Raw genomic sequence first — 12,317 nt, 5'->3', positions numbered from 1 at the left:
GGGAGGGAGGGAGGGAGGGAGGGAGGGAGGAAAGTAAGGAACAATTGAAGACACTGACATTAACCGCTGGCCTTTACATATGCGCATGCTATCCTCAAACCCACATGAACAAGCACTTAAATAAATACACATATACATACAAATATATATCTATACATATACATATACACACACATGAACACAAACATATAAAAAGAGGTTTATATGCATAAATTGAACATATTTACACAAACAAAAGCCTTCCTTGTAAACAGCATATTTATGCCTGTAGGAAGACAAAATTAACATAAGGAGATATATCACTCGTAAGGAGTACATCTGTGCTGCCAGTTATTTAGGAGTGTAAGGCACTGATGCCTAATAGAATAGCCCCAAGAGTAACATCACAACCATGCTTTTGGGTGTTAGACTGGATCAGTCTGATTCCCACTCTCTCATCTGGTGAATAGCAATAGTCTCATTTAATAAAAATGAGTGGTGTGTGTGTGTGGTGTGCACATGCACGTGCAGCAATGTGAATTTATTTCTTTATGTGTTAGGCTTATCACTATAAAAGAACCTTCTCTGAAAAAGCAATGACAAGTAGTCATTGCTAAATAAAATAGTCTTATTTGCACTTTGGCATAATCTTAAAATCCAAATCCAGCCTATATAAATACCAAAGAAAACCTGTAACGGTTTTCTAAATGGTAAGGTTTAGCCGCTGGAGAGATGGCTCATCAGTCTAGAGCTCTTATTACCCTTGTGGAAGACCCTGGTTCGGGTCCCACATCCACACGGCAGCTCACAGCCACTGTAACTCCAGTTTCAGAGGATGTGATACCCTCTTCTTGTCTCCAAGGGCTCTTGCATGCACATGGTAGACACTCACATAATTTCACACACTACACATATATTTTTGAAAAAAATCTTTACAAATCATAGTGCTTTTCTATTTTATGGTCCTCCCTCTAAATACTTAATATGTCTCTATAATAACTAGATGCTCAAAACTAGAAACTTAGATTCAGGAATGAGCACATGATCAGAGCATTATAGCATACACTACATGAGTAACTCTGTCAATAGCATGAGGGAAATGATGACTTCAAAAGCCTGAGGTGTTTTTAGTCCAGGTCTTTAAATGATGGAGTACTAGAATACAAAGGTCCACAGCTGAATGAATGAAAAGCCAACCACTGATTTTTAAAGTCACTCTTGCATTCAAAATCTTGTTAATTTGTATTTTTGACTCTGTATTAAGACTATTTTATAAGAAAAAAAAAGACTATTATCTCAGGATTAATATGCCAATTTCTATATTCAGGAATGTTTAAAAATCTAAGCATTACCTTAAGGCAATTCCCTAGAAGACGTCTAATATCTTTAGGGAAAAGCCAAAGGGAGAATAATTGACTTTGCTGATTTTCCTGTTGGTAATAATAAAACAATTCTGAACTTCATCCAACTGCAGAAACCTTCAGCTCACAGTGGGCCCTGGAGGGGCCCAGAGAAACGAACCAAAGAGGTTGTATACAAACCCACTAGAAGAAGAAAATAGAAAACTGGTACAATGAATAAGCCATAAAATATTAACACTGCTGCAAACATGCCAACTTTAATCATCAAGTTAAATATATACCCTTAAAAAAAAAAGCAGGCTGTCACTGTGAAAACCAGTGACATGTTATAAACAGAAATTCTGTTTCATGTTCTGCTTGGTCCCTAATTACCGCAGTGTTTATTTATTTTGCCTTTGTTGACAATTTTTTTTTATTATAAAAGGAAATTAAATAGTGTAACTATACTAAGATAATAATCATTTTTAGTGGTAAATCTAGTTTAATAAAATAGGCCCTCTGCTATGAAATATTCATGTTCCTTTAAATACTATTTCGAGGAAAACAGAACCAAGCATTTAACTGAAAGGGCTGGTCCTGAATCCAGGGAGGCAACGTCAGAGAGCACTCCACTTCACACACTTCCTTTCCCTACTGGCTCTGCAGTTCACAATATTGCCACACAATTTGGACTTCATCTGTTATGCTCAAATGAGGGTTAAGAAATGCCTACATATGGAGACCAATCATGGACCTCTAGACAGGGCACTATGGTCTCACAGAAAGTGAGCTGGTGACGCATCTTTTGGAACCAAGCCTGTAGAACCTTCAGGACCCTTTGAAGAACAAAGTGAAGGAGATCCATGGTTGGGATGAACGGGAGGGATGCACAGGATGAAGGCTGAAGTTTAGCAGAACCATCAAACTCAGAAAGAGACACAGAATTGTCTAAAAAGGGATTTTCTGCTGCAGGGTCCTGGCACAATGCAAATGTAATGAAGCAATGTGTACAGAGGCTGTGGAGGTGCCGAGCTCCCACAGGGAAGGGGTCCAGGCCATTCTTATTTCTCAGGCACTGCTGTCAAACATGCTGAGGGTTCTTTTTATTTTTTCCTGGTCTTCTCTTTGTAAATCAAGCAGTGCTGCTGAAATCCGGTGCCTAATGGAGCAGATGGTGGAGGTCTTAGGTTCTGGAACATGTGTAGTGATGCCTTTGAATGCTAAATACCATGAGCAGATTTCACAGGCTGTGGATCTGACTTGATTTTGATGGTAATAAAACCTCCATTTTTACTGAATTTGAACCACAGTGAAAGAAAGAATGTGTGACTGATACAAGCTAGTTAAAGGAAGAGAATGTTTTAAATATTATCCCCACAAAGGGAAGCAGCTTAAACATTGTCAGCTTCACTATGGCATGACTGAACTTTGACATAAGCCACTGCTACACTTTCAGAAGACAGCACAAAGCAGCTGGGATAACATCAATAATTTGCTTGACTGCCGTGTATGAAGCCCTGGGTTCACCCAGTACCGCAGAATAGTGCCAGGGAATTCACATGACAATGAAAGGGAGACAAAGGGAAACCTGTCTGAAAGCAACGAGCTTTGGTGGCTTTTCCAAGGTAAGACCATGCTGAGGCTAATTCCCCAAATACAGAACTAGGTACACGTAAGTAAAAGATCTACAATATCTCCTCCTCTTTGGTATTGGATCTAAGCCATCGTGGCTACTGTTTATGCCTACAGGTTATCATGTGCAGCCCAATGAACCCACAAATCTCCACCAAACTCTCACCTTTGGAGGCTGTCCCTTCTCCAAGTAAGGTCCATACTTCTCATAGACCAGAGAAGGTCTCACAGAAAGGCAAGACAGACCACAGGGCCAGTGACTCCCAGGGACAATTAAAGATTCGCTCTTGGCTTAACATGTGGATCCCAGTGATAAAATTAATGAGACCCAACCAAGTGCATGATGCAGATAGAGAAGAGAGGCATCTGAGATCAAGCAAGGAAGCAAGGAAGGAAGCAAGGAAGGAAGCAAGCAAGCAGGTTAGCTCAACTGGAAGGAGGTCCAAGCCTCTTAATCTGTTCATGAAAGGAATTCCTGTTCTCCACACAAGTAGAAGAGAGATATTCAGCATTATCATACTATTTTCTCTTTTAAAAGCAGAGGATATAATTTGTGGTGGTTTGACTATGTTTGACCCAGGAAGTGGCATTATTAGGAGATGTGGTAGGTCTCCTTGTTGGAGGCCATGTGTCACCATGGCCGTTGGCTTTGAGGTCCTATACTTAAGCTCCTTTCAGGGTGGAAGAGACCCTTCTCCTAACTGCCTGCACAAGACAGTCTCCTGCTACAGTATTTGGCTCATGATACAGAATTCTCAGCTCCTTCTCCAGCACCATGTCTCCTTGGATACTACCATGTTTCCTGCCATGATGATAATGGACTGAACCTCTGAACCTGTAAGCCAGCCCCCGTTAAATGTTGTCCTTTATAAGAGTTGCCTTGGTCATGGTGTCTCTTCACAGCAATGGAAACCCTAACTAAGATATAGCTCATAAAATGGGAGCTACCCTAAAGTGTAAAGCTGTGATAGACATGTAGAGCAGGATGCTACCGTCCCCAGCATCTATAGTTTTTTAGATTCCTGTCTGGATACCCGCTACATAAGGCACATTCTTAACCTCCTTCCATGAGAGGGTGGACAGGCTATTCAATTCTGGCCAGTGAGATGTATACAGATGGATCTTGTAAGCCTTCAGGAAAATGTCTTAAAGAACAGATACTGCACTGTTTACCATCCATACTGTCACACAGGACATGCTAAAATAGTTAAAATTTTACACTTTTTTTGAAACAAGTACTTAGTAACAATTGACTTTTTCATATTGGTGCATTCAAGTGGTGGAAACTTTTAAAAATGAATTTAAAAAGAAATACAAATAACGTATTTATGGTGGTTTGAATATGCTTGGCCCACAGGGAAGTGGCAGTATTAGGAGGTATTCTTGTTGGAGGAAGTGTGTTACTATTGGGGTGGGCTCTGAGGGTCCCCAGTGCTCAAGCTCTGCCCAGTGAGGAGGAGCCAGTCTCTCCTAGTGGCCATCAGATGAAGATGTAGAACTCTCAGCTCCTCCAGCACCATGCCTGCCTGGACACTGCCGTGCTTCCTGCCATGATGATAAAGGACTGACCCTCTGAACCTGTAAGCCAGCCCCCATTAAATGTCGTCCTTGATAAGAGTTGCCTTGGTTGCCGTGGTCATGGTGTCTCTTCACAGCAATGAAACCCAAACTAAGACAGTCTTCATCTACATTAAAATAAGAACTTTAAAAATATTGATTATCTGAATCCTAAAATATTAGAAGTATATACTTATTTAAAGTGTAAGAGGAGCAATAGCTCAGCAGTTAGGAATACTGGCTGCTCCATCAGAGGACCTGGGTTCAATTCTGAGCACCTACATGGTGATTCACAACCATCTGTAACTCCAGGTTTCAGGGGATCTGACATCCTTTTTTGGCTTCCGCAGGCATCTGAACACATGTTCTAGCTGCCTGCAGAAAACAGTCTCCTGCTGCTGTCTGTGTTATCAAGATGTAGAACTCTCAGCTCTTCCAGCACCATATCTGCCTGATGCTGCCAAGCTTACGCATGCAGGCCACTCTTCCCCACCCCCCATGAAGTAGATTACTTAGTTACTTGCTTACATATTTATGTAGTTATTTATTTTTGAGGCAGGCTCTGCCTGGCATGGAATCTGTTCTGTAGACCAAGCTGTTCTCCAAGTCATACAGATCTGCTTGCCCTGCCTCTCAGGTGCTGAGATTAAAGGTGTCTGCCATCACACCCAACTTAAAATAATTACTCTTGATGCATATTCACAGAGTTTAGTTTGCTTCTCAGCCATATTTAATATTGTATTATTACTGATATTTTAACTACCTCTGCACCCCACACTTCCTCCCTCCCCCCTCCCTGACTTCCTTCCTCCTTCTGTTGCCTCTCTCTTTCCTCCTACCACACCCACTCTGTACCAGCAGTGACCACAGATGCCAGAAAAGGGCACTGGATTGCCTGGAGCTGAAGTTATAGACTGTTGTTAGCTGCCACATGGAAGCTGGGAATTGAACCTGGGTCCTTTGGAAGAGCAGCCAGTGCTCTTAACCACTGAGCCATCTCTCCAGTCCTCTACATCCCTAAGGAACACGTTTTTAAGGCTGGGCTTTGGTGAGATGTGATTGTGATCTATCATTTCAGAAGCTTAGCAAAGATCATCACAAGCCCATGAGCACAGAGAGGCCCCTCACTGCCTCTGGAGCTAGGCCAGTGGCCAGAAAACTCCCACAATCCTCTGCCTCTGCACACTTGAGAGTCTGAGCCCAGAGAATCGCTACAAACTTGAGGTCACACTGTGAAACTTTGTCTCAAACAAACAAAACTATAACAAAGACTATCTACATTCATAAAGCAGTGACCTAATTAACATTCTGATATATTTTCTTGTAGTTTGTTATTGTTCATTCATTCCTTTATATTTGGGGATTCTTTCTGTAACATAGGTAAAAACTTGCTTAATGTGTATAAGTTATTTTTTAATCTTATTTTTGCAAGCACATATTATGATGTGGACACTTTCCTATGCTATTTAATGTTTTTCACAAAATTTTGATGCCTATGGAGCATACATTTAGATATATCACTTAACCCCTTCGTTACTGACATTTAACCTGGCAACGTTTTACTATTACAAATAAATCTACATATTGCACATCAATTTTTCCCATTCCAGAATATATTATTCAGATAAATATTTTAAAATAGTTCAAAGGCTTTGAGCGTTTTTAGTTGCCCCCCCCCCTTCCCCTGCCTCTCTTTCTTCCTACCATCCTTATACACGGTTGGCCAGCACTCTACCCCTGAGCTACCTCCTTAGCCTGCTGTTTTAGTTTGGATTTAGATTTTTATTTGGGCTTACTCTAGAGAACTGAACTTGTGATAATCCTCTTGAGTGTTTTTTTTGTTTGTTTGTTTTTCTTTTTTGAAGACAGGTCCTGCATGCCACCACATCTGTTCTTCAAAAGTGTTTGCTAGCATTAGTCTCTTTTACTTCATGTTAAGATCACCATCATCAGTTTCTGTGAGCATCCACATGGAGGAGCTGAGCAGCAGGACACACACACCTCTGTCTGTGGCTTCCGCAGCCAAGCATGAGACACCTGAGGCTGTGTGGGCACCAGTGAGCCCTCTCTGCTTTTACCTTGGTGTTCTGTAGAAGAGCTAGTCCATTGCATGCATTCGCTAGAAGGAAGTCTCCACTCAGGATAGCTATTTTGTTTCCAAACTGCATGTCTTTCAGTGGTCCATCAGACGATTGTAACTCACTTAAGTTTACTATCCCACGGTGCACCAGGAGAGCAGTATGGATAAGTTCTGTGATCTCTGCCAAACTTCTTTGACTAAAACATAAAGAAAAGGTTTGTCTGAATGTCAAGAATGCATCACACTATGACTAGTGGCAGGATTCGGTTCTCAAAAATTAAACCATGCACACGTGACTTTGGAGGGGAAGCGGTTCATTTTCTTTTCTTTCTTTTTTTTTTTAAAGATTTATTTATTTTGTTTATATGAGTCACTGTAGCTGTCTTCAGACACACCAGAAGAGGGGCCCCAGATCCTATTACAGATGATTTTGAGCCACCATGCATGTGGTTGGTGGGAATTGAACTCAGGACCTCTGGAAGAGCAATCAGTGCTCTTAACTGCTGAGCCATCTCTCCAGCCCTGGGGTTCATTTTCTAAGAGCTTAGTCTGGGACTTCTCTGTAATCCTCTTTACTCTACCCCATGAGTCACTGTCTCAGAGACGTGGTGGCAGGAGTGCCACCCTCCCACTCTCATTCTGAGCTCTTGCTCTCAGTGTACAGGTCTTCCTTACTAAGACTTCTGGGAATCATTAGTTACAGCACTGGGTTAAATGTAAATATGATTGCTGTAAGGCATGGGCTAAATACTTCATATACATTATCTCTTTTAGTCCTAAATATAAAGCTAGGGGATTTTTCAGAAACACAGTCTCTTTCTTCAAGGACATGCCTTGACTAAGAAGGACATGTATGCCTTCAGTAGAAAATAAGACAGAAAGGCCTCATAGCTCAGGACTGTATTCCACAAGATGTCAGGGAATGCATGCTTCCTTTTATACATTTTTCTACTTTTGCACTTTTTGTAAGAGAATAAAAGTATTACTTTTTTTTTTTTTTTGGTTTTTCGAGACAGGGTTTCTCTGTGTAGCCCTGGCTGTCCTGGAACTCACTTTGTAGACCAGGCTGGCCTCGAACTCAGAAATCCGCCTGCCTCTGCCTCCCGAGTGCTGGGATTAAAGGCGTGCGCCACCACGCCCGGCTTAAAGTATTACTTTTTATAATTAAACAAAAATTTCCAAGCATATTGGTTCTAGAATGAAATCTGATGGAATAAAATGCATGTGACAAGTGGAATGATCAAAACAAACATCTGGGAGCATGGTGGCTCATGCTAACGGAGCCCATACCAGGAGGCTGAGCACACAGGACAGTGAGTTCCAGCCCAGCTTCGGTTACAGTGGGAGACCCTGTTTTAAAACACCATAACAGAAACGCCCCCTCACACATTAAAACAAAAGCAAGCAGTCACTGAGAATGTAAGCCTCCCCTCAACCCTGTGATAGGTATTGTTAATCCTCCATTAGAAGAGATAGCTGCTGCACACAACTCAAGGGCACAGGAATATGGAGCTGAGACTGTTGGGATCTAACTGTTCTAGATGATTCCATGTGAATATAATGTGGTTTGCAGGTTCCCATTTCATCCCTCCACATTAACTCTGGGCTTGGCTGTGCTACTTGCTTAGCCAACAGAACATCAATAAAGAATGTGAAAACAAAGCTTAAAGAAAGTTCACACGACTCAGAAGCTTAGGCTGGTTTAGGCCGTCACAAGAGTTGCATGACCCTGGGCAGACAGGCCTTTCAGTCAATTCAGACAGGTAAAAAATAAAATTATGGTGTCAAGTCACCAAAATGTATAAGGTAAAATGTTTATTTACCTAATGAATAGCAAACAGGGGAGGGGAAGCCAAAGGTAACAAAGTATGAACCACGGTACAAGAGATATTATATAAGAATAAAATTGCCTCTAAAAAAACCAATTAAGACCTCTTCCCTCTTCTGCTCCTGTTCCCTGCCCTGGAAATGGTTTACCATGTAATCTTGGCTGTCCTAGAAGATGTGTAGACTAGGCTGTCCTCAAACCCACAGAGATCTGTCCTTCTCTGTCTCCTGAGCGCTGGAATACCATCCCCAGCATGTTTTTCCCATATTTATTCTTAGTTATCTGTGTGTGTTTGTGTGTGTCCGTGTCTTGTCTTTTTCTGAGTGCAGGCATCTGCGGAGTCCAGAGAAGGCATTAGATCCCCTGGAGCTGCAGTTAGAGATGCTTGTGAGACACCCAACATGCATGAGTGCTAGGAACCAAACCTGGGTTCCTTTGGAAGAACAGTAAATGCTTTTAACTGCTCAGCCATCTCTCCAGCCCCAAGCTTGCTTATTTTTGTTCAAAGCAAGTGGGAAAGTTAATCAGGGTTTCCCTAAATCCTTTTATTAGAACCGAATCAATAGATTTATCCTAATCAACAACAGCTTGAAAAAATGTCCTTTTTTCTACTTCACAAGGTAGCCCAGTGGCGAGTCCTTGCACACCCAAGTAAGCCATCCCTGACAGGAAGTGAGGAAACAGAGAACAGAATTCTTCCAGCTCTCAACTTCCTAGAGTCAGGTTTGGTTATGGTTGTTGTTTCTCATTACTTAGACTAACAGGCAGTTATTAAAGAGGAAACTATAGCTATTATGGTTCCTGCTTTCTGTAGGAATAGGAATGGAGTGTTCAGTCATCTTTAAACCTGGTCTGTAATTACATCTAGGATCGTGCTCTGCACTTCTTAGAATTAATTTATCAGACAAGCAGCTCTGGATCACACTGTGCAAATGTACAATGTGGTGGCCAGCGGGAAGCAGTGCCAGGGTGAAGGAATGGAAGGGAATTTGCTTCTTTGTATCATATTCCTATTTTAGGTTCCCAAAGCAATTCAGTTAAGCTTTGGTATATTGGATCTAATAATTACCTTAGGAGTCTTCATGCCATCATATATGTACACACACATACACACACACACACACACAACCCTCTTATTTATCTTTCCTGCTTGGCCTTGACTAGACAGGGGTAAGGAATAAATAAGCTGGACATGGTAGTACTCATGAGGATCAAAGTGCCTTGCAGGCCTGTCCTGGCTACTTATGAGCTCCAGGCCAGCCTGGGAACAAAGTAAAATCTGGGCAAGCCAATGGTTTAATATGAGAAGCAGACTCAACCCTTCCCAGGACCCCCAAACCCCCAAACAACAACGACAACAAACCCAATCGCCTTACAGAAAGCGATCAGGGTGAGGAAGCAATTGTTACACTGAAGGAAACTGGCGAATGGCTTTATAGGAATGTATGCTCCCCAGCATTCAAGGTGTCCCCAAGGTGCAATAGTCAGCAAGTACATCTCGGGGGTAACCGACCACCACCTAACAGGGCGTAAGGCCTGCTTAACAGAAGGGACCTCGGGCCTTGTACTGGGAACTACTATGATATCCTAGTGGATCCTAGAGAATCGATGACCACTACTGCCCCACACCAGTGTAGAAGCGTCTCTACATTTCAGAAAGAGGAACAGCGCATGGTGTGAGTTATCTGCTTCCCGACCTCCTTACTGGAACTAAGTGTCATTATGTCAGAAGTAGCCATATACTCCTTTTAAAAGATCCTCCTTAGCTGGGCATGGTGGTGCAGGCCTTTGATCACAGCACTTGGAAAGTGAAGGCAGGAAGATCCACTTCCTCTCATCCTCTATATGGGTTAGCCTTGGCCACCTAGGACCCATCTCAACACCAAACAAAACCCAAAAGATCCCTTCAGCAACTGATGTAGCTCTGTGATCATATGACAAATCTAGGCAAAGACATGTATGTAGATGTCTAGGAGGGGTTTCTGAAAAAAAAAAAATCTACTAAGCCTCAGTACAAGGAGACAGAGTGATTCAGTTGGTATGTACCTTTGACATTTGGGGCTTAACCCATCTAGATTATAACCCAAGTTCTTAGAGACTCAGTAGAGACTTGGGGATTGTGGCAGTTTGAATGTAATTGGCCCACATATGCCCCATAGGGAGTGATACTATGAGGAGGTATGGCCTTGTTAGAGGAGTTGTGTCACTGGAGGGTGGGGGCACTTCTGAGGTTTCAGAAGCTCAAGCCAGGCCTTGTTGCTCTCTCTTCCTGCTCCCTGCCAATCCAGCACAGTGCCACGCTTCCCACCATAATGATAATGCCATTGACCCTCTGAACCTGTAAGCCAGCCTCAACTAAATGCTGTCCTTTATAAGAGTCGCCTTGGACATGGTGTCTCTTCCCAGCATAAAACCGTAACTAAGATAGAGATCTAATGTAGCTCCCAGTCTGAGGGAGGCAGAAGAGAGGAAAGCCTGGGCTTTGGAGGGCTTGAGAGGTCCAACTGCTGTCCACTAGATTCCTTGTTTTATCCTTGGTTTCTAGTTAACCCCACTCTCCACCCCTGCCCTGTGCTGATGACTGAGTCCAGGACCTGGGGATCCCAAACAAAGGCTTCCCCATGAGCTACACTCTCAGCAACTAGAATTGTTTTCTGAGATAAATAAATACTGCACTCTTTAAAGCTACTGTTATATTTAGCCTAATCAATTCCTAGGAGATATGGTCAATAAAAAATTGTGCCAAAAATGGCAAAACAGTTTATATTCATCTTTCTACACTCATGTTTTTTACAACTAATATTATTCTCTTGGAGATGGTTCCACATATTATTTACTGGCAGAGAAACTCCTTGCTCATTTAACACATCCAGAGATATGACAAACACTTCTGTTACTTTAGGGAGAGTAGCTGGCACATTTTTGTTTAAAGCACTTCTTTTGATTTAGTGTGTGTGCACACCCATGGAATGAATAGAGGTCAAAGTACAACTTTTGGGGAGTTGCTTCTGTCTTTCTATCTTCTGTTTGCTTGTTTTTAGGCATGGTCTCCTTTAGTTTCTGATTCTTTGCTTCCTTCGTGCTGGCTGGTCCCTGTACTTCCAGCCAGTTCTCTTGTCTCTACCTCCCATTTCATTGGAACTGCAGAGGTGTGCCGCCATGCTGGCTTTTTACTTGGATTCCAGGGGTTGAACTTAGGTCACTGGGCTTGCACAGTCTGAATATTTATAACTCACCTTTAGCCAGGTGTGGTGGTGCACACCTTGATGCCAACAGAAGCAGGAGGGTCTTTGAGTTTGAGGCCAATCTGGTTTACACAGCCAGCTCCAGGCCAGCCAAGGTTACCTGGTGAGACTCTGTCTCAATAATTATGATAATAATAATGAGCTCTATGCCACCTTTCCAGAATTAACTCCTTCTATACTTACAGGTCTTTAACAATAGCTCAGTCATTCCCTAGACCCTTGCATTTCTACATTTTAATTATCTATCGTTCATACACAGCCTAGAAAGTTTTTGTTAAACAACCAATTTGTTACTTAGCAACAGCTTTGGAAAGGCTGCAGGACTGTTATCATTGATTTCAAAAGGGGAAGCAGGGATATGCACTAAAGTTAGGCTTATGGAGACCTTGTGCTAAGTCCTCAGGGGTCAATTAACCTCCAATTATCACCTCCCAAGTAGGAGGATAACTCCATCACAGGCACACAGCTGCCTCCGAACAGTCAGATTAGTGTGTTCTTTACAGAAACTGGAAATCTCGATATGCTTAGACTTAAGCCTATGTTAAAATAGCAGGACAGCTAACGTACTTCACCATATGGAGAGATTAGAAGACAATGGAGTCTTCAAAAATATGGAATGGTACAGTCAATATTTATGTTGTCTTCTACCTAAATGT

At 42.2% G+C, this 12,317-nt stretch overlaps 1 protein-coding gene across 2 annotated transcripts in view; it reads right to left on the bottom strand.

Moving 5' to 3' along the window:
• Positions 1-12,317, bottom strand: part of Pdss2 (decaprenyl diphosphate synthase subunit 2) — a 215,006-nt gene that overhangs the window by 86,196 nt on the left and 116,493 nt on the right. For both annotated transcript variants that reach the window (XM_021173960.2, XM_029482521.1), the window contains exon 3: positions 6,587-6,785. In XM_021173960.2, coding sequence (XP_021029619.1) covers positions 6,587-6,785 — 199 coding nt within the window. The remainder of the gene's footprint in view (positions 1-6,586; positions 6,786-12,317) is intronic.

This window comes from Mus caroli, chromosome 10, assembly GCF_900094665.2.
Source record: "Mus caroli chromosome 10, CAROLI_EIJ_v1.1, whole genome shotgun sequence".
Classification (NCBI taxonomy): Eukaryota; Metazoa; Chordata; class Mammalia; order Rodentia; family Muridae; genus Mus; species Mus caroli.
This window is presented reverse-complemented; position numbering and strand designations above follow the sequence as displayed.